This window comes from Lissotriton helveticus, chromosome 5_1 (genome assembly GCF_964261635.1).
Source record: "Lissotriton helveticus chromosome 5_1, aLisHel1.1, whole genome shotgun sequence".
In the NCBI taxonomy this organism is placed as follows: Eukaryota; Metazoa; Chordata; class Amphibia; order Caudata; family Salamandridae; genus Lissotriton; species Lissotriton helveticus.
Genome location: NC_136065.1, coordinates 1,942,864,883 through 1,942,886,561, shown reverse-complemented (window position 1 = coordinate 1,942,886,561; position 21,679 = coordinate 1,942,864,883). Strand labels below are relative to the sequence as shown.

The window sequence follows — 21,679 nt, the reverse complement described above, 5'->3', positions numbered from 1 at the left end:
GAAAGATCGGTCATCTGAAAGCCCTACAACCCAAGTGTAGGCTGCTGGTACTTGAGGGTCAGATGGCTTCTGAAATGGTTTTGCACTGCTGCCAATTATGGTCCATGGGGTGTGTGGTTGATGGGTCTGGGTGTCTATGGCAATATGAGATCGACCAGTACGGGCGCCCAAAATAAGTGCTTGAGCGTGGTTACTCTTGCATGGAGTTGTTAATGTAGAGCTATTTTCAAATTTGAGGGCTGATTTGTATGGTTTATGCTTGTTTATTCGTTCTATGCAATGTGATTCTGCTATGACAATGCAAAATTTAGATTGAAATCTTGCATTTCTATAACCACTGTTCTTTATGAAATAAATGTGAATACGTAAAATTCACAAAACAAGTAGTATGATCTCTCTTGTGCTCAGAGTTCACAACTTGCTGGAAGAGAAATTCAGTATCTCCGAGGTCCAGAGAAGACGATCACTGTGAGGAAAAGAAGTCAAGAGCGCCCTGCTCTGACACGTGGGTCTCGCATAGCTTGTGATAGTGTGCGACACTGCCATTGCTTCAGAAGAACCTTACCTTGCCAGAAGACATAGTTGTCAGATTCAGCATGGCAGGCAGACACTGCAGGATGATGCGAGACCTGCAAGAAGGAAACAAAGGTTAGCAGATGCTACTGCAAATACTAGTTGTGCTACAAAAGCAAGGTGATTTCTAACATCCAGAGGAGAAAGGCATCAATATCAGGGAGCAAACCAGTGACAGTAGGAACAGCTATTTGGGGGGAAGGGGAGAAAAGCAACAGGAGTGAAGTGAAGGGAGACCAGTGATAGACACACCGACTGGCAGGGAGGCCAGCATGAGGAACAGAGGGACCCGTAACGTGACCAGGGTGACTTTCTCCATCAATGAAAGATGTGTCTGACCACACAATCATGTATGGCATGGGTGGTAGCCACTGACATGTTTTGGAATAGGTCACCGTCTGCCTCAGCATCTTGCCAAAGAGCAGCAAAGTTTTGCCTTATGTCAGCAAATTATCTATGACTTATAGCAGTGTTAACAGTGTTCAGAGAAGACTGACACAGGTAGAGGAAGGGCAACCTCAGTCAAAATACCTCACCTTCACTGGGGATACAAAATCTTTTCAACCACTGGCCTGACATGTTCTCTTCAGGTATTAGTCACTCATTTCCCAGTACTTGCTCTTCCTTTGTTGGTCAGTTCCAGCTCTCCTCAGTCAGTAATCAGCACCTGCTTTCAGCTTTAGTTTATTTTATTTGGAACAAAGACGACCTGGGCTAAGGTAAGCATCTTGAATTTGACCTTTCGAAGGGAACCACTCAGGAACCAAAGATCCAAAAACGGCTATTGCCCATCATCCTCTTTGGGCTCCTGTCTACGAGGGATGGCCGTGGGTCACTTGATAAACTAGTGACAAGCATCCAAGCATGATGACGAATAACTTAGCTAGTTTCCATTGCGCGATCTACACAGTCTGTGGTGTCCAGACCGCAAGATGTACTTTGCTGCATTCCGTTAATAGTCTGAGCAAAAGTATTTTTAAACCCCTCAGGGAGGGCAGGCAGGATCTCGCTCCATATGACCCAGAGAGTGTGGGTGCATATGCCTAGCAGGCAGACTACTTTCAAAGAGTTTAACGCCCAGCAGGCAGACAGACAGAGACCACCCTATATTACCAAGTCCATCATTTAGATTCTCTATCAGGAGGAGCAGAAGGAAAGACATTTGGATTCACTTTGCTGGCTATGCTCCCTGGTGAAGGGCGTTGAGTCACAAAAGTTGGCTCACCCAGAACAGGTCTTTGATGCCCAACAACAGGACAGCACTCTTCTCTGAATACTTAACACTGCTGGAAGTCAGCCAGTGTGTGTATCAGGGTTTCATTGAAGGGCATCAAAGGCCCTTAAGGTGAAGGCCACGTTACAAGATGATTTTAGAAGAGTAGCCTTAGTTTCAACCATAAGCAGTTGACCATGTGGGTCATTATGAATTTTCTGTACATCTGAGTCTGGCCGAAACACTGCCTCTCGATGCTGAAGTACTAGTGCAGGCACTCTCAGAGAACATTTCAATCCAACTGGCTGTGCCTTAATGATCTCATAGCAAGATATAGGCTGAGATATAGCCAAACTGGTCTCTGGATCGGAGACTGGCGTTTAGGTCCGATCAAAGACCAGTGTCAGCCCAATTAGGACCGATATGGCTCTGGGAAGCGACTGGCAGCATGATGTGATACCAGAGGCATAATGGGGAGAACCAGCACAATGGTTCCAAGGGTCTCATTTAATTACAGGTCTGTGTTACATATGCAGGCCTGTTGCTACTTAAATCTGCAGATATGTCACGCATCTAGAGCACTACAGAGGCCTTTGCATTTCATAAAGGTTCGATTATATTCTCCTTGACATGTACCAACAACAATGAAAGTGACGATGGCGCGGTCTTCAAAATTAAGGTGTTGAGGCAATAAAACAAGCGATCCACATAATACATATACACACTCATAGATGTATACTATTTACACATTTTACAAGGTCAGGCATATTGGCCCCTGAACTTCTTGAAGCAACTTACTGCATCCAATTGGCCTATGGACCACAAACCTTGCCGGAGATCTGTCTAAAGCTTAAGATCACTGACAACCTCTTTCCTTTACAGCTTAGTCTTTGGAACGTCACCGTCATTGACAGCTGAGAGCCATTACATTATGTTTAAAACCCGCTTCATAACTTAGAATTTACTGTAGATAATCTAGTTGCTGCATATTGGCAAGATTGTCATTTACCTAAGGAAGCATTATTAATGCCTTACAAAGGAAGAACTATGAACCCGGTTTAGTTAACAGCATGATTATGGCAGCTTTTATGAAAGTTACTAAAGTTAGGCATTTTATTACATCTGTTACATCCACTTTTCACTCTGGCCATATAAATGCACCACCCCTCCTGAGAGACTCCATGATTTCACATGAGAGTCCTAGGCACAGTTGTGCATCACCTGAATGCACGTGAAAAATTACACCTGAAGCCCTTGGGGTATAACAAAGAAGTACTTTGTTGTCATGTGTGAGATCCTGTGCCTCCTACACCTCCCTCTCTTCCATCAGATGATGTCTTATCTTCCACCATTGGCCATAGGTATGATCTTCAAAGAGTTATTGAAGCCAACAGCAGGGTGTAAACACCCAGGTCACGAAAATCTGCTTTCATCCGAAGGGATTCCTTGATCCCTGGTGTCAAAAGCAGCCACTAAGTCCAACACACCCCTCAGCACCCACACTTTGAGCCCGATTCACAAACTACATTTTGTAGTACTTTAGTAGTACTACATTAGGAATAACTTTGCATTCATAAAGTCAGTCTTAGGTCCCTTGACCTGAGGGTGTAGAGACATGCAAGTCTGAACTTAATTGTGAATCTATACTTCGAAATGGTGGCAAAACATGTAGACTTGCACCTAGGCGCAGTAGTAGATCTACACAGGAGTAAATCTACACATGTAAACGTACCTTTGTGAACCTGGTCCACCATGTCTATGTTCGCCAAAGCACAATTTTCAACTGCAACCCTGACACAAACAAGATTACTATCTTTCCAAATGTTCCCGAAACTGGGCCCAGACTAACTAATAAGGGTTTTTTAATGAAATGGGACATTCACATTTAGCCAATTATTCACTTTTAACAGAGGAACTACCCAAACGTCACTAGGCGTTTCCCATACTTCTCTCTCTGCCAGCCACTAGCAGCCAGACACTAGCAGTGCTTGCTCTATGCTTTTCAATGTTCACTCATTGGTCAGAACTTGCTCTAAAATCGGTCTGCAATGAGCGGGATCCTGTGCCCTTCATTTGTTGGTCTGTACCTGCTCTTCAGTCATCAGTCAGTGGTTCATATCTACTCTAAAGGACCATTTGCTAGTGGCTTTCCTGTTTGGTCATGTGCCGGAGCAAGCTCTGAGTGATTACTGGTAAGAAACCTGTTCTGTGCAGGCATTGGTCAGTGTGGTCAGTGGTTAGTACTTACCCCGTTTGATCACTGCCCAGTGCCTGCGCTGTATGGTGATTGGTCAGAGTCATTTAGGCTTGGCCATTAGTCAGAGTCTTCTACAATCAATCAATCAGTTTCTAGTAAAGTGCGACTACTCACGCCTTAGGGTCTCAAGGCCCTACAAGAAAACAATGGTCAGTGCTCGCTCTACGTGCTCGGTAGTCAGTGATTCATCTGTTTGGTTAGTTTTCAGTCATTGTTTTCTGGTAGTTTTGATTAGCAGCGAACATTTACACACAAAAAAACAAAGCATTTCAGTGCTCACTGCCTGCTTTGCTAATTATTGTTTCATGCATGCTGCCTCATGTTATTGGTCACCACCTGCTCACTGATGAAGCGGAAGCCCTTGTCTGGTCGGTCGCTCTCATAGGTCTCTCCTAGGACAGGGTTAAAGGGCTTGCTTCCTGCCCGGTGGTAGGTTGAGGCATAGGCGGACACTGCAAAAGCAGCAATGCAGACCTGGAAGAGAGAAGCAGAAAGGGAGAGCTGCAGTTACATCATACAGCAAGGAGATGTTTTCACAAAATCCTATTTGAGCAGTGGCCTGACCTGTGGCTTGCAATAGTCTACAGAGTTACTGCTTAACATATCTAGCAGGCTGTAGCGGGGCTTGGTCTGCTGGGTGTGCTACAGTTCATCACTCAGAATGGCTGCACTCACCATGTACTTGGAGAGGTTCCTAGACTAGCTAGGGTTAATTAGGCATGGTCTCCCTGTGAATTCACAGGTGCCCTGAGATTTTATGGAACAATGTGGTTGTACTCATCACACATAACACTGATCATTGGATTGGCTGGGGGTGATGTGAGGGAATTCACTCTACACTCACAGAGGTGCTAGGATTGGCAGGAAGGAGAAGCGTGTGCACTTACCATGCGCTCACATGGGTCCTGGGACTGGCTGGCCATGTCTAGCAGTGCGCTGTACTCCAGCTCCTCGCAGAGTCTCTGCAGGGTGTTAAGGGGTTCGTTCAGCTGAACCGGCATCGACACCTTGGACAGGTCCTTTCCGATGTTATTGCGCAGAATATTCCAGAGGCTGACATCACTGGAGTGCACACTGGGAGCTGGAAGGGAACTCCGGCGGGGGATGCCCACAGGCAGGGACACTGCTGTGGTTTCTATGGAGACATGATGGATGATCAAGAGGTAAACGTCACCATTACCTACCCTTCATACACTCATGGCCTCTTATTGCACTCCATCCATCCTCCATCATGCATCCACTTCATCATCACTCTCTACGCCACATCCTCTTCATAATTCCCAATTCATGCTCTTCGTGCATCGTTTTCTATTCATCACACTACTCATTAACAGAATACTGTATAACAAAATGTATTGTGCACCACTTTCACTGTGAGAAACCACCTACACAATGCAGCTGTATGAGTAGGCTTTCCTGTTTTCAGTTTCTATTTCTGGTAAATTCTGGTGGTGTTTTTTCAGTGTTTTCCAGTTATTTCCATACCTCAAAAAAACAGTGCTTTTCAGTGTTTACTCATTTTCGCGCCGTAAAAAACAACTGAAACGGTGTTTATGGAACACTTTGCTTTTATGATTGCTTTTTCAATTTTTTTTTCAGAAATTGTATACTGCTCTACATTTCAGAAGCTCAATAAAGTCATTAAATACTTTCCATTGTTATTTGATTCTACAGCTCAGATTTAACAAGCATTTGCAATGCAATAGTTCTCGCATTTATGCGAGTTTAAGCTATTGGCATTGTAAAAGACAAAGCCTTTTATTTATGTTTTAAAAACAAAAACAAAAATAAAAGGCATTGTTATTTGCAATCCTGTGCTCAAAGGCATTGTCCTTACCTTCCAGCTCCATCTCACGAGTAGTCGTCGCCCTTTTGTGTGCTGGTCAACCCTATCCCATGGTCCCTTTTGGTTCTATTTAGAAGGGGTAGGACTTGTCTCTTTCTTCTGACTCTCCTGACGCTCATCCATACCATTCCCGCAGAGTCATCCTCCTCACACCAGGAGCCGCCCTAACCCTGCAGCGCGTGCCTTCCTTTTCCTTTTTGGACAAGACTGTAGGTTCTAGGTTGGTGTCTGTAGGAACCATGCTGCCCTATGGCAGCTAGCCTAAGAGTCCTCAGTAACTGGATGAGAGGTAAGCAAATTGTGCTTGTGATGGATAACAAGCACTTTAAACTCCAGGATCATGATCACCGAGGTGCCTCTGCTATCCCAATATTTTGGGAAATACTGCTCTGCATTTATTTGTCTGTAAATAATGCAACTCTTGCATCAGATTATAACCTGTAAATGCCCAGTGATCAGGTGAAACAATTATAAATGCGATCTGCACACATGTTTCAGAGTGCACACACGTTTCAGTGACTGGTGGAAAACTGGCTGATATAAAGGTGCCGACTGAAACTGTCAGACGGTTTGGCTATTTGTGCTCATGCTTCAATCTCATTATTTAAAGTTAAAATCTGTGCTATTTTCCTCTCCTCTTTTATTTCGATCACAAGACTGATATATATATATATATATTCAAATGTACATTTTTTATGTGCCCCTATATAGAATGTGCCGCTTTTGTAGTTCTCTTGAGGAATAAAGCAGCACGTTTTGCGCTGTACTTGTGAGTTATAAAACTCTTCTTTTGGGGTTGAAGCGCATTGTTCAGCACTCCTCTTTTGAGCTGCCCATATTTCACAACTAAACCTTCACTTGTTTCTTGCATGTACATTGTAAGGTACCCCTTTTTGTGATGTGCCTCAATGCTGCAATGCTCCCTTAGTGACTAGTTAATATATTGTACTGGACCCCTATCTTTTGACTTGCTTTTATATTATTTTTTTTAAATAGAGATTTGCTTCTCTGCTGTGTTTGCACTTTCTAATATGTCCCCGGTTTGCGTGTATACTCTAAGGACAATGTGGCTACCTGTATGGTGTTTGATGTGGCCTGAGGCTGCCTGCAGGTGCTATAGAATGCACTGATGTCACCTTAAATGCACCCAAAGTCCTGCCTGCGCATGTTATTAATATTTCCTAATCTCTGTTCTTATTCACGCGGCATTAACAGGCGAGGTTTATAGTGAAATTCATTTTTATGAGTGGCAGGGGGAAAAGACATGCAAAGAAAGTTGAAATGCTGAGCGCCAGTACTAACTGAAACACATTAAGCCCTCCTTCCTGTAAGACGTACATTGAATTCATGAAATGCTGCTAACCATTACCAACTAAAACATGCTTCCCTTCCTGGAAGATGTAGAACAACTAAAAGGCCCCATCCTTCATGCAAGACGAGCATAAGCAGCTGAAATGCTGCGTCCGTTTTCACCATTTAATCACATTGCACCTCCCACAATGCTCATTCGTGCAACAGCTGTCTTTGCCTCGAGCCAACGGCCAAAAGAAGTACCCTGGTGTGTGAGGCAAGGGCTTCCTTAAGTGATTAGATGAACTTAATGGCCTGGTCACGTGCACATAAGGTTGCGCTCCTAAAAATTCGCTCTGTTGGTGTAACATGAGCCCCAATTTCAATAAATGTCCAGAGTCAGGCGCACATTGGACTCAAGGGCTTCAGCGCAACCCCCCCTCTCCCCCCCCCCCCATGCCCCCGTCGTTTGTGTTAGTCCGGGATGCACACCCTCAAACATACATCTTTAAGGCTATTTTGCAAATCGTCTGAAATCTCTTTCCACATCAGTGAGCAAAAGTGTTCATATGCAAATGTACGCATGTATATCTCCTCATGCAAATATCGAATTCACAAAATTTCGGTTAGAGTTAGGGTTCCCGGTCTACTTCTATAAAACCCTGAGAATGCACGAAAGGTGTAAACCTGCACCATATGCAAGGGCGTATGCCAGCCGGTAAAACGTAACTTACTTTAGGAATTCAGCCCATGATTTATTTTCTTGTTCCGTGTATGGCTCCTCACAGATTCTCCATTGTTTATATTTTTTAATATTGCCATTCATAAACACATTTTGCTAAATGAGACCTTGAACAAGTGGTAACATTGCCCTCTAGATAAACAATTTTTTTTTCAAGTTTCACATTTTCGTGTAACTTTTATATTGAAAGCAATCACCAGTCTTGCTTTCTGGCTTCCTCAGGGACTTATCTGATTAACTTAATGGCCTGGTCACTTGCACATAAGGTTGCGCTCCTAAAAATTCGGTCTGTTGGTGTAACATGAGCCTCGATTCGAATAAATGTCCAGAGTCAGGCGTGCAACGCCCATGGAATTCCAAGGGCTTCAGCCCCCCCACCCCCCGGGCTCAGACGGCTCCTGGGCACACACACAGCCGAGCACTTAACAGGTCTTTTAAAGACCTTTGCTTGTTAATGTGGCATTAATGTCCCCCCTACTTTGAGCCCCTGCAGCTCCACTCTGCCTTTTGTTGGAACAATCAGTCCTCCTACGAATTTTTTTCTTCGCCCCCAGCCCATCCCCCCCCGAATTTGACTCTAGTTGCGCCTCTGTCCAGGGTGATCAACTGAACCAAAGCCATTGGGTTGTGTATGGTGCCTTTAGTAACAACTGACGGCGAGCAATCAGCAACAAAAGAAACTGGGGGCAGAGGAGATGTGGAGACGACTGCACAGCTAGGAGCACTCGAATTACCCTACCAGATAGCAGAGCTCAGCCAAATTGTGATCAAGGCGCCTGCTGCAGTGATCCGTGTCCAGCCGGCGGGTTCGATCTCGGCAGGGAAAGCATAACTTCTTTTTCCATAGGTCAACAGTCAGCACAGCAGGGTAGCGGGATGGTGAGCAGCATAGCCATGGACACTGGGAAGAGGGCGGGACAGGAAAGCAAGGCCACAGATAGCAGGAGGAAGGGACCAAAACAACACCATGAACAGCGGGAGGAGGGCGGACGGTTTATTGCAATTACCGATGGTAGCTTGGATCGTTTTTTCGTACTGCTTTGGCGCCCTCAAGTGGCCAAACAGTGCAATAACTGTAAATGCAACCAATGTAAAAAATCAGGGATACTCGGTTTAAACCGAGTCAGCTAATTTTCAGCCGGTAGTGTACTGTCGTGGACAATCGGTTTTAACCGAATTCCGGACAGCCTATGTATGAGGTAAGCGTAAGGAACAGGTTTGCTGCTAAACAATAATGTATGCCTTTAACAAGGGAAATCAAATTATTTCTGTGTGACTATTTAATGTGTTCCTCGCTCTAGGCGGTTTTCAGTTTAAATAGTCTCAAGCTATGCCGCACCTTTTACGTAACATGAGCATCCATTGCTCTAACCCAAAGTGGGCATAAAATCTAATTTTCGAAGGAGAGCCGCCAAGTTGTTTAGGAGAACAAAAGAAAGAAATCTAGAAAGATGTCTGCTAGTTAAAAATCCATGTTGTCAATCCCTACTAGAGATCATAAACCAGGGACATCCAGGGAATGTTTTTTGGGAAATAAGCATTTCACGATTACAAATATTATATGTTTATTTAGTACTTTTACATATAAAGTCTATTAAAAGGTGTTCCTAAATACGGATTTACCTTCCTTGGTGAATTCATCTAGTGAGGTTATGGTGACAATTTTCTGGCTCATCATTTGACAAAACCTCCTCGATTTGCTATTTTTCTTCAGGCTTAGCCATTGCGTTAAATGCACCCTTTTTGCCGACTACTTCTGAAAAACGTTTTGGCAGCTCATGGCAACACACTTTTGGTTCTGAGGTCTAAGATTTAGAACATCTTATTTTACTTTCAAGTTTTGTTGTACTTTACTAAATGCAAAACCATTGTTTTCTTCTCTGCTTTTGACTTTAATACTAGTGCCCGATTTTCTTTTAACTCAACTTGCCGCTAATGATTTGCCGGAGCTGCTGCACCTGAATAAACTGGGCCCAGTGTGCACCAGTTTAGTGTTTTATTTGTTCAACCTTTTTCTTTTTGAGCATTTGCTTTTGAAATACCTTGTTAACTATGTTTTAGGCTGCTGGTAGCAGCTGTGCCATCTCATGTAAATGAGGGCACAGTGTCTAGTTATTTTTTAGCCTGATTACTGCAGCCAGACAATAAAAACAAACAGCCCGTCTTTGCCATTAAAACATGCAGGTAGATGCCATGTAAGAAAAAATGGGAAGAAACATTACTTTTTAAGGGTTACTGCCCTGTGGTAGCTAACCTCTGGTGAGAAAGAACATTACAGCCTGCATGCCCCATTCCCTCAATGAGAAATATCCATTTCCTCTAGAACCTTCACTAGCATTACAAACCTTTTTGTGCAAGTGTCGAGGCTCCTATGACCGGTCCATCTCCCGATAGGCTGTGGACAGCCTCGCTGATACAGGATTCATCGTCAGACACCTACGATAGAGAAGCAGAAGAAAGAGGCAATTTAAAGATGAAGCTCCGAGGAAAGCAGGACAATGAAGAGGTTGAGGGAGGAAGCAACGTATCTGCGAATATGTGCAACTCACCTGAAATGTTTCACCCAGGGTCTTTTGTTGCAGTTTGAGTTTGTCTTTTGGAATAGCATGCTCATATGGAAGCGAGCTTGACATTCACCTTCAAAGGCTGCTTCAATGTTGGCTTCTGTGACTTCACAGTGCACATAAAGCAACCTTTCTAACATCAAACTCTAACGGTCTCATGCAGTTTTGGGATGAATGTATGCAGTGGGCAAAACGATTTAGTCCCTAAACCTTGTAGGGAAACGAGAGTTAGCAATGGTAACGGGAGGCAAGGTTTGGGTATTCAAAGTTTAAATTGCTTAATTTCGGAGACCTATGCTGCATATAACTGTTATAATCTACATCCATTTGTGGGGAATATTCCACTTACATGGAGGGAGAAGCAGTGATTTACTTTAAGTACACATGGATGGCTCATTCTTATGTGGTGGCCAATGGACTGAAATTAGTCACCTCCGCGTCCAGATAAAGGCCGAGGTTGTAAATATACCTGCAGTGCCTTCTATTCACTCCCAGAAGCTATGAACTAATATAAGAATTGTCATGAAGCCACCATGCACCAGACCATGCCTTGCCCTGCACTATTCCCGAGGCTTCACAGTCTAGTTGGGCTTATCAACCTAAATCTTGATGTACTGTTGGCCGGCTTAATAGAAGCTGTGACTTTTCCAGCACAAACTACACAGGCATCAGAACTCCCGAAATTACTGATTTGCAGATCCGGAGGTCAGTGAACTAATGCATCCACTCCAGAAACCTGCGTTGGACCTTGTGGACACAGGTTCAAATCCCAGCAAATGCACTCAGCATTTCATTCTTCTATAGTTAATAAAATATTTGCCATGGAGTTGGGTAACAAACACCCGTTATTCAGTGCCGAGAGGCCCCAAGGGGTGAACATGCGCTTTACAAATACACCTTATGCTATGACATCCTGTAGTCCCACGTGCTCCTGGAAGCATTGAGAGAGGTGCACCACAAGAAATCATAGCATTGAACTGGCATCAGAACAGGAACTAATCAATATAGCTACTATGACAACAGGTACAAAATAGCCAGCGAGTAGGACTCTCCTCCACCATTTTCAATGGGGGGGGGGGGGGGGGAGAGTCTCAAGCAGAACCAGGACATAGTGAAAAGCATATTTGGGAATCAGATTTTCTATCTGACTACTGAGGTCCAGAGATACTCTTTTCAGCACACAACTCCACCACCCACAAGAGCGGATCATAATGATGTCTCCCTGCCTATTCCCCCCACCCTCCAGGAGCAAAACATGGAATCTGGCTCAGAAGGAGGAAACAAGGGCCACTGACACTCCTTGCGTTTGCCTCTGAGATTCAGATGACAACTCTTCATTTGTCAACCTTCTGAGGGGCAAGGATCATTTGAAGGGGCTTCCAAGGATTTCCAAAGCTTAACATGCAGTCACAGGCTCAGTCTCCTGGCAAGTCTCCTCCACAACCATACTCTTGAGGGTAAAACATTAAAAAGCCAAGGGCTGAAAGAACATCACAATGATCTTTTGTCTGGTTGTGACCGTAGTCTTAAGCATGGCTTGGAAAGGATGTGCTGTCCAACCCAGCTTATTTTTGTGGCCGCCACTGAAAGCAACAATCTACAAGTTCTACATTTGAAAAACAAAGCTTAGAAGGGGGTTGCTCCTGAAGGCCCTCTCCGCTAGTACCCTTCAGACCAAGCTATTGGTCAACTAGAAATTGGCAGCAGCTGATTGTAGTAGCACATGTCCAGGTCTTTTTCTGCACCCCTGATATGGAGGCTACACATTGCTCTCCCCCAATAAAATCTAGGCACTTCCCCAAAATTGGAGTACATGCCACCCTTCTAGTCACACAGAAGTACCCAGAAAACTATGTGCAGAAAAGCTGACGTCCATTTGAGCAACATAAGTGTTATCAGAGCTGATCATTAACCACCAGATCAACTAGGTAAATGAATAGGCATATCATGGTGAAAGGAAGATATCTGTATTGATAGCATGGACGTCTGACGGCAAACCATGTTGTTCTGTAATTGTTATATGGAAGTAGGTACATTGGAGTGCCATGGATGCCATCCAGAATGCAGTCTGCACAATGTGCATGATAAGACCTACTGTCATCATGCAGAAGGATGGCGAAAGATGGCCCTGGATGAGATCATACGAATCTAGGATCGACCGGATGACTCTAATTTTCATGGGCACAAGAAAGTAACTTGAATACAATACCAGTCCCTTTTCATTGTTAAGCCCCCATTTGATCATTCAAGATGTTGATTTTGCATTTCAACCAGATGCTCTTGAAAAGACTTTAAAAAATCTTGGATAGGTGGGAGAAAGCTCCAGAAAAATAGAGAGTGGTCCTACTTGCCAAAGGGACAGGACACCAATTGACACTATGTCTAAACAGAATTTCCATTAGGAAACCACAATAGCATACTTGATTAATCACTTCTCACTCAAACTCCTATTCACACAGGGCCCATTCCAGTAGCCAAAAGTCAAATATAGGACTGCTTTATTCACCAAATAAATGCAGTAAATCAAAAGTGATTAAAAGGAAAGAGTTAATCAACTCATGGATTAAAATACAATTTCATCAAGAATTATTGCACAATGTGCAGCAGAATTTTTTTTTTTACACAACACAACACAACTTTAGGTCAGCATTACTGATCCACTAAAAGTAGAATTGTTTTCAACAACATCAATGATGTGCACCAGATTTATATAAAACAAGACCAAGAAGCGAAGCGTTTCGGTGGTATCAGCAGGTCCAAGTCACCTTCTTCAGGCTTTACATTCAAATGTGTCCTGGCACTTTAAAATAGTAATGTCAACGTGTGGTTATGTAACGAGGAAAAAACTCATCCCAGTCTCTAGTGGCCAACAGGTCACAGACTGCACTGGAAAAAGGCTCCTCGAAATTCTGAAAATAAGGCCCGTCACAGTCTGTTAAAACATTTCATCAGCTGGAAATAGGCCAAGGGCGCTGCCCTTAATGTATAATCGAAAACTCCCTCTTTTGGAGCCAAGATTTGTATCAGTTTCTTGCTTTTTAATACTTTTTATTTTCTCCCCTCAAGTTTTAATTTAAAACACTAACACCAGGATTTAAAATCTCTGTGTCTTATGCAGATCGTCCGTCCTTGTATATGTGAGAGAAAGACCAATGAAAAGTTCCCAGCCCCAAACTTATTGTTAAAAATCAACATGGTAGGGACACCAATGGTAATGTAACAACTTTTTCGCTCGTAATGCATGCTTCAAGAAGCCCCCAGAAGAGGCAACCTGACGTGTTAGAGGTGTGCTGAGCTGAGATAGCTATAATTGTTTCTCTTTAAACTAGTGTTTGTCATTAAAAGCCTCAAAAGGCTATTAAGAACTCAGTACTCCATTTCCAAGGTTTAATTCAGATGTGAAAATAAGTTTATGCACACATAGCCAACAAGTTGGTTTCAAGGGTCTGGTTAATTCTACCCACTTTGCATCATCAACGTTTCCTCGAACCTGAATATCAGGATATAACAGTACATCTAGAACTACATACTTTTCTATTGAACACACATGCCAATACAATCAAAAGTTTTTTACTCTAAAAGATTCGATATACACTATAGCCTTTAAACGAGTAAGCAATACAAAGTGATTCTCCTTCCTCATTGCTTTGCTCTATGGGCATACTACACATGCACAAATTGATATACTGAGTGTGAACATCATCTTTAAAATTAGCCAGGCTATTGTGTATGTTGCACTGCACGTATTGTGATTCGTGCACATTCTCTTTACTTTGTAGCACCTTGGATATAGCTCCATGTAGTCAAACTCTCATCATAGTGGTTTAAAGAAAATCACCCATAAGAATATCAATGTACGGGTTCTCACAATAAGAGGACTCGTTAAAGTCTCCCCTTGCACCTCACTTTCTACTTCAAAGGTCTTGTACTGGCTGTAAACCTGTTTGGTTCCTCCTTCCCCCTGCATCTTATGGCCATCACAGCCTCAGCCACTAATGTCAGCCGCTTTCAGGCTCCACACTGTACGCGGGCTGAGCGGCTACGAGGCACGCAAAGTAATGCTCGGCTGCCGACTGTGAGCTCGCAATTGACCCTCGAGCTCTGCCTTTTTCTTACAACTACTACATGCAGCAACTCGTCATTCTTTCAACGCTGATCCTCTCCTTACTCTCATAAGGCAGCCTCTACAACCTCATAATCCCGGTCCGCATGAAATGGCCGCTATAAATAAATTCTATTTAAGCTAATTGAATAAACAGTTAGACCCTACAAAAACGACTCAAAATGGCAGCCCATTGACAGAGTCCATAGAAAGAGGACTGCTCTTTTAAACAAACAAGGTCCCCTATCTGGACCTATTCAAGCTTGCCCTCAATCTGCTACAAATTAAAGAGGACTACTCAATTTCAGCCTCCAGTAACTGAAAGAGGACTGCACAACCACTAGCTACGGAAACTGAAAGAGGTTCTGCACACTTTAATCTTGGGTCGGCCATCTTGTAGTGGCACAGACTGACTGCAGTAACTGTAAGAGGACTACTCATCCACTAGCTACTGAAACTGAAAGAGGACTGCTCACTCCTTCAATCTTGGGGCGGCCATCTTGAAGTGGCACTGACTGTCCTTATCCTCCTAGGCAAACCGACACCCCCCTCAAGCACTGCTATCCGTATGGCCATGACCACAATGACTGCCAGTCACTGATCCCAGATCCCTGCCCCCCACGAGTGTGTCCATTCCAAGACATCATGGTGGGACCTGGTCTAACCACCTCTGGGACAATCGCCCACACCTTGGTCTACCCCCCAAACCTCTCAAAAGGCGCCTCAAAAGCCTACAAACACCTCACCCTGAAAAACCACCCCGAAACCCTGATCTCGGACCTTCGCTTCTGTGCGGAGATTGGCTTCATCACTAATGACCTCATCTTCTACTCCAATAGAACCACTGCTTGGCGCAATACCTTTTCACTACTCCTTAATATACGCTACTCTAGGATCACTCCACATGGCACCAAGCTCACAATAGTCCCATCAGCAACCCTTCAAGCTGCCCTCACAATCATCCTCTATAAGAGGGGCATTGTACTGATCCAAGCCTCTACGAAAAATCTTGAAAAATTCTCAGATCTTTTTACCACTCTCCGTAACCAGGTCACCAGGACGCCAAAGAATTCACAGCCTAACCTTACTCCAGCACCTCCGCCCAACATGGAACACCGCAACCCCCTCACTAATCCTACCAACCTCCTTAACACGTCGGACCTGAGACCCATGATTCCACTCGTCCCTGATCCCCCAATCGGATTCCACGGCTTCCATCACAGCACACTTCCTACACACCAAGCCTCCCACAACCACCCCGAGCGAAATAAACGCTGAAGCCCTGGTCTCCTCCCGCCTTGCTCCCCGCTCGGACGCTAAGACCATGAAGTTATCTCCATCTTGTCCTGTGGCAAATCAAGCCAGCCCCGCTAACACTCAAATCACCCGCTCTATGACCCCCAACTCCTCCCTAGCCCTACAACCTCCCCCTCCTCAGTGATTCTTCCTGTAGTAGGTCCTGCCAACCCCGCTTTCACCATAGCCCCCCTTTCCATGGCTCCCACCACAGCCCACCCTCGCGCCCCACGCCCCCTCCCCAACGACTCCCGCCGTTGCAGGTCATGCCAGCCCCGCTAACTTCTGCCCTCCAACCCCCTCCTCCTCAGTGACTCTTCCTGCAGCAGGTCATATCACCCCACCCACGGCTCCTAACACAGCCCACCTTTGCCCCCCAAATCCCCCCTCCCCAGCAACTCCCGCTGCTGCAGACCATGCCAGCCCCGCTAACATCCAAGCCCCCCCCCACGACCCATCGCACACCCACCATCACCCTCCAACCCCCCCTCCGCAGCTATCCACACTCTGCACTCGAGTCTCCAAAATAATTCAAAGCCTCCACTCCTACATCCTCGATCTTATCAACCTCCTCCACCTCGCCGAACTCTCTCTCTCAAACCTCTTGCCGCAGCTGCCCTCCCTTCCTATCCCAGAGCTTCCCAAACGCCCTTTACCGACAGACTTGAGACATCTCCGCCCCCGCAAGCACACTAGCTGCCTATCTGATGAGGAAACCCTTGACCTCGCCCTCTCCTACAACTTATCCCTCTTCACAACTAACTCACAAGACCTCACTGAAAAGGAAATCCAGGATCTTCTCAATGACCATAACGCAGGCCCTACCTCTCCTTGTCTACCGGACGTGAGTGCCGCTTACCCCATCTACACGGTCGCTATTGACCCACTCAGATCAGCCCCCCTCCGTAATAGAAGGGCGATCACAAGCAACCTTGCACCCGTACCCCTGTCCATCCCAACCTCTGCTGCCACCCCCCTCCCTAATCTGTCTGCGCTTTTAATCAACTGCCGTTCTGCAGTAATGCATGCAGCCGATGTCGCTGCTCTCATTCTGAACAACAACACCGACGTAGCCATTCTAACAGAATCATGGCTTAATGACGCATCTTCCCCATGCCTCGATCTCCTAATCCCCCCCAACTTTAACATTACCAGACTAGACAGACCACATAACAAAAAAGGTGGTGGAATCACCTGCATCCATCGCTCCAACCTCCTTGTCACAGAGCTTCTAACAGATTCCACTGGTTCCTGCGAATACCTAGCCCTCTCAGTCCATAGTAACACCACCCATCTATGTAACCTTCACATTTTTTACCACCCCCCGGGCACTAACGAATCCTTCACCGACTACCTTATGGAAGTCATCACGACCAAGTACTCCCGGAATACCAAAGACATTTTCCTCGGCGACTTCAGCCTGCACTGGAACGACCCCAACGACCCTCCTGTCAACGCCATCAAAGACCTCATGTCTGATCTAGCCTGACACAAGCTTGCCCACTCCCAACCCACTCGAAAGGGGCCACTCTAGACTGGATCATCTCCAAGGAGACAACCGTCAAACTCATATCGATCGACCCTTGTGACTGGTCAGACCACTATGCCATCACCTTCCTGCTACCTGGCACACGCAGGTCATGGACACCACAACCGGTACTCCCTAAACGCTGGGCCAGGGACACTAAAAACCTTGACCTCAATAAACTTGAGATTCGCTGCAAATCCGACCCCCACCACATCACCTCGGTCAGCGACCTAAATGATCACTACTGAGTTACAATGTCGAACATCCTGAATGATCTAGCCCCTCTTAAACTAAAAAGAACTCAAGTCAAAGTTAGAAACTCATGGTTCACTGGTTCCCTCAATGATGAGAGGAGATCCCTCCGACAAACCGAAAGAATCTGGAGACAGCGCCCCTCGGCAGATCACCTCAAACTTCTTCGCCAGGCCAGAAATTCCTACAAAAAGAATATCATCAACTCAAAAAAGGAATTTTTCAGAGCGAAACTAGGAAATGCTCAGAACAGACCTCGCAAGCTCTTTGAAATGGTCAAACTTCAATCTAACAAACTGTCTAAAACAACGAAAGAAACGCCCAAGTCTATCATCTCCTCCAAGGACTTCTCCTCATTCTTCGCAAACAAAATTAAAGCCCTAGATATCGAACTCAAATCGGCCTCACTCGCCCCTCCGAACCTTGACCTCGCAATGTCTCTCCCCTTGCCGCCATGGTCCGCACCGAAGAATCAGGCACACTGGTCCGAATTCACACCCTATGATGAACACGCTGTCGCTAAAATCCTCTCAACCCTGAACCCTAACAACCATTTCAACGACCCGCTCCCCTCGAACTGTCTCACGACCATTGCCAAATCTATTATTCCCAGCTGGACTGCGATTATCAACGCCTCTCTCCGGCAGGGATCAATACCGACCTCACTGAAAGCCGGCCAAGTCCTCCCCATTCTGAAAAAGCAGTCATTGGACCCAGACAACTTTAGACCAATTTCCAACATTCCTCTCTTGGCCAAAGTGCTGGAAAAGTGTGTCCAGACACAGCTAAGTCTCCACATCAACAACTTCCATCTACATGACAACTGCCAATCCGGATTCAGACCGGGTAACAGTACTGAAACCACCATGCTCCACATTGTCGATGATGCTCTTCTAGCCCTTGACCAAGATAAAACCTGTCTCTTGATCCTCCTTGATCTTTCCTCCGCCTTCGACACGGTCAACCACGAGATGCTACTTGAACGCCTGAAACTGAGAATGGGATTAGATGGGACAGTCCTCGACTGGTTTAGCTCCTACCTTCAAAACCGATCTCAGCGGTTCTTAATCAACGGGCGAACTGCCCGCCCCCTCCCTGGTCACGGTGAGAGTCCCGCAAGGATCAACGTTGTCCCCCACCCTCTTCAATCTCTACCTCGAACCCCTTGCCGAAGTCCTTCGCACTGCAAATATCTCCTTCCATATGTACGCTGATGACACTCAGATTTACATAAAAATCTCTTCCCTTGCGGAGATTCTCACCTTGAATGAGACCCTGAAGCTGACCGTCAGATGGCTCTCCTCAAACCAACTTAAACTCAATGCTAAGAAAACTGAGTTCCTTTTAATCTCCCCAACCCAAGAACAACCCTGAGATCCAGACTTGGATTAAAGCCATCACTGCTTTAAACTGTTCTCCAACCATTGTGGACTCGGCCAAATCCCTGGGAATTACCTTGGACCACAATTTGAACATGCGAGACCATGTCAACGTAGTGGCCAAATCAGCCAGATTCCACCTGAGCTACCTATGGAAATTGAAACCTTTCCTTGACGCTCCTGACCTAAAATTAGCAGTCCAATCATTAGTCATTTTTCGACTGGAATATGGTTGCTCCACCCTTTCTGGCTTACCTAGGATCTCGCTGGCTCCCTTAAAAACATGCCTCAATGCAGCCGCCACACTACTTACAGGCTCTAGAAAATTAGATCACATCACTCCTCACCTGAAAGCTTTGAACTGGCTTCCCATCGAGGCTAGGATCCACCTCAAACTGGCATGCATCACGCACAAGGCCTTACACTCTAACTCCCCTGCGTATCTGGCGCAGAAGCTTGTGTTATCTGGAGGAAGCAGAAACTCACGATCGGCAAACACCCTCCTCCTCCGGCCTGCTCGCTTTAGGAGAACAAAAACTTACAATCGAGCCTTCGCCGGATCAGCATCAAGAATATGGAACTCCCTCCCTCCTGACATCAGAACAATCCCCTCCCTTGCACGCTTCAAAAAAGAGGCCAAATCCTTCCTCATGGGTAAATTCCTTGGCTAAACCTGCTCCTCAGCTACCTAAGAGACTATTGCCTCATCCTGCGACTTTGTGCAGTACTCATGTGACTTCCTGCCTATTGTATGTTTCTTGTTCTCTGTAAAATGCCCCGATGTACAGTCTCTCCTTCCCCAAATGTATAGTATTGCTGGAATCCCCTGCCTACCTTATGACCCCTCAATTTCTGTAAGCTCTATGATGTACAGGTCCTAAGATATACTAAGCTCTATACTACCGTTTGACTATGTAAAGCGCTCGGATACCCTCACGGGTCAAGTTTGTGCTCTATAAAACCTTAAAATAAATAAATAAATAAATAAATAATGTAATACATTCTACAGTGGGAGTCAAGTGTTCACTGTCAACACCTGTTTTAGGAGATTCCGTAGCCACATTTGATCTGTTAGGCAGAGGGGCACATGAGGGCTCAACGGCAAGGACTATATTTCAGGGTCAACTAACGATCTGCATCAGGAGTAGTGGGTATAAACACAGCTTAAGGCAAAAATATGTAATGCTCTGTAGGAAGGTAGATCCCTGACTATGGTTGCCCCCAACTTTTTGCCTGGTGTTTTGCTGGTTTTCTGACTTAGTTGACCTGGGGCCCTGCTATTCAGGACCCCAGGCCTACTGCTCTCTCTGTAAAATGGATTCCATGTACCCTAGGTACATATCTAATTGGATACTGAGTCACCTTATCAGTCCCTGTACAGTGTACCTTAGGTACCCAGGGCATAGGTGTACCCAGGGCCTACCAGGGGCTGCAGCATGTATTATGCCACCCCTGGCTGGCCATCCAAATCTGACACAACTGGCTGCTTGACAGCTGGGGCAAGGTGGTGTAATCACCCTTTGCTTTAGATATAGTATACCTATATCTAACCCTAAAAATGGACACACAGATCTCCTATCAGTCACTCCTATGGCAGGCCTTGACAATCCTGAAGGCAGAGTGCTTGGAATCGTGTGAGATAGTGCTCTGGCATGAGCTGAGCCTGTCTGCGGCTTTCGGGATCCATCCCTTAGCCGTTTCCATGATATCGCATACCATATACTCTTAAGTGCATTATAATCCTCGCGGTTATATGCCAACTCTGGTATCGCTTTATCAAAACATGTCGAGTAAGGTGTCATACGAATTGGAATACTAACCCCTCGCCAATTCTGGCGACGGGGTTAGCATTCCACCCTTCTAGAGGGACACGACATGTATGTAACCTGTAACCCCGGTTAAAGTCAGACAGAGCCTTAGCATCCACAAAATGGATGCTGCCACCGAGACACAAGTCTGCCCTCCTGCTGCTGGGAGTCCTCCCAGAGCAGGAGGCAAGGACAAAGGGTTTCCTGCCAGGGGCGGTGCCAGCACCGTCCCAGACAGGATTTTGTGTATCCTAGGTAGGCAGGGCTTCAGAGGAAGGTGACTGCAAGTGGCACCCCGGTGCTCACTGTGCATAGGCCGGCTGAAACCAGTTCCAGGGGCACTCCAGCCCCTGGCCTGGGGAAAACCCGCCAAAGGAGAGGGGTGTAACCACCCCCCTCCTGGTCCCACCCATAGGGCAGGACTTAGTCGCGTGCCAGCCCCCTTTTCCCAGATAAAGGTAGGAGCAGGCCCCCTTCCAAATTAGATCTTTGGAATCAAGACACGACTTTCTACGAAAGGACTTCAAGATTTCCTTCTTCAAGATTCTCCCTTGTGACTAAGGAGTAGTCACCCTGCATCCGCAGGCACCATCAAGAACACTGCGGTCTGCTGCAAGTCCTTCCTCTGGAATCCGACTGCCCAGCTCGACAAGACCCGGCTTCCCTGGCACCTCCGACCTCTACTCACCTCTACAGCCAAGCTGAGAACCGTGAGTGCGACGAGACCTCAAGGGACCGACTATTGCCAAGACTGCACGACTTCTGCACAGCAAGCCCGCCGAGTAATTTCCTGGTGAGTGCTTTGGGGTCCGAGAAGCCCCGACCCTGA

At 45.8% G+C, this 21,679-nt stretch overlaps 1 protein-coding gene across 2 annotated transcripts in view; it reads right to left on the bottom strand.

Annotated features, from left to right (window-relative positions):
- The window catches only part of OSBPL7 (oxysterol binding protein like 7), a 281,900-nt gene that overhangs the window by 114,236 nt on the left and 145,985 nt on the right, over positions 1–21,679 (bottom strand). For both annotated transcript variants that reach the window (XM_078645591.1, XM_078645590.1), the window contains 4 exons: positions 10,267–10,357; positions 4,931–5,178; positions 4,380–4,517; positions 566–629 (listed from right to left, as the gene is read on the bottom strand). In XM_078645591.1, coding sequence (XP_078501717.1) covers positions 566–629; positions 4,380–4,517; positions 4,931–5,178; positions 10,267–10,357 — 541 coding nt within the window. The remainder of the gene's footprint in view (positions 1–565; positions 630–4,379; positions 4,518–4,930; positions 5,179–10,266; positions 10,358–21,679) is intronic.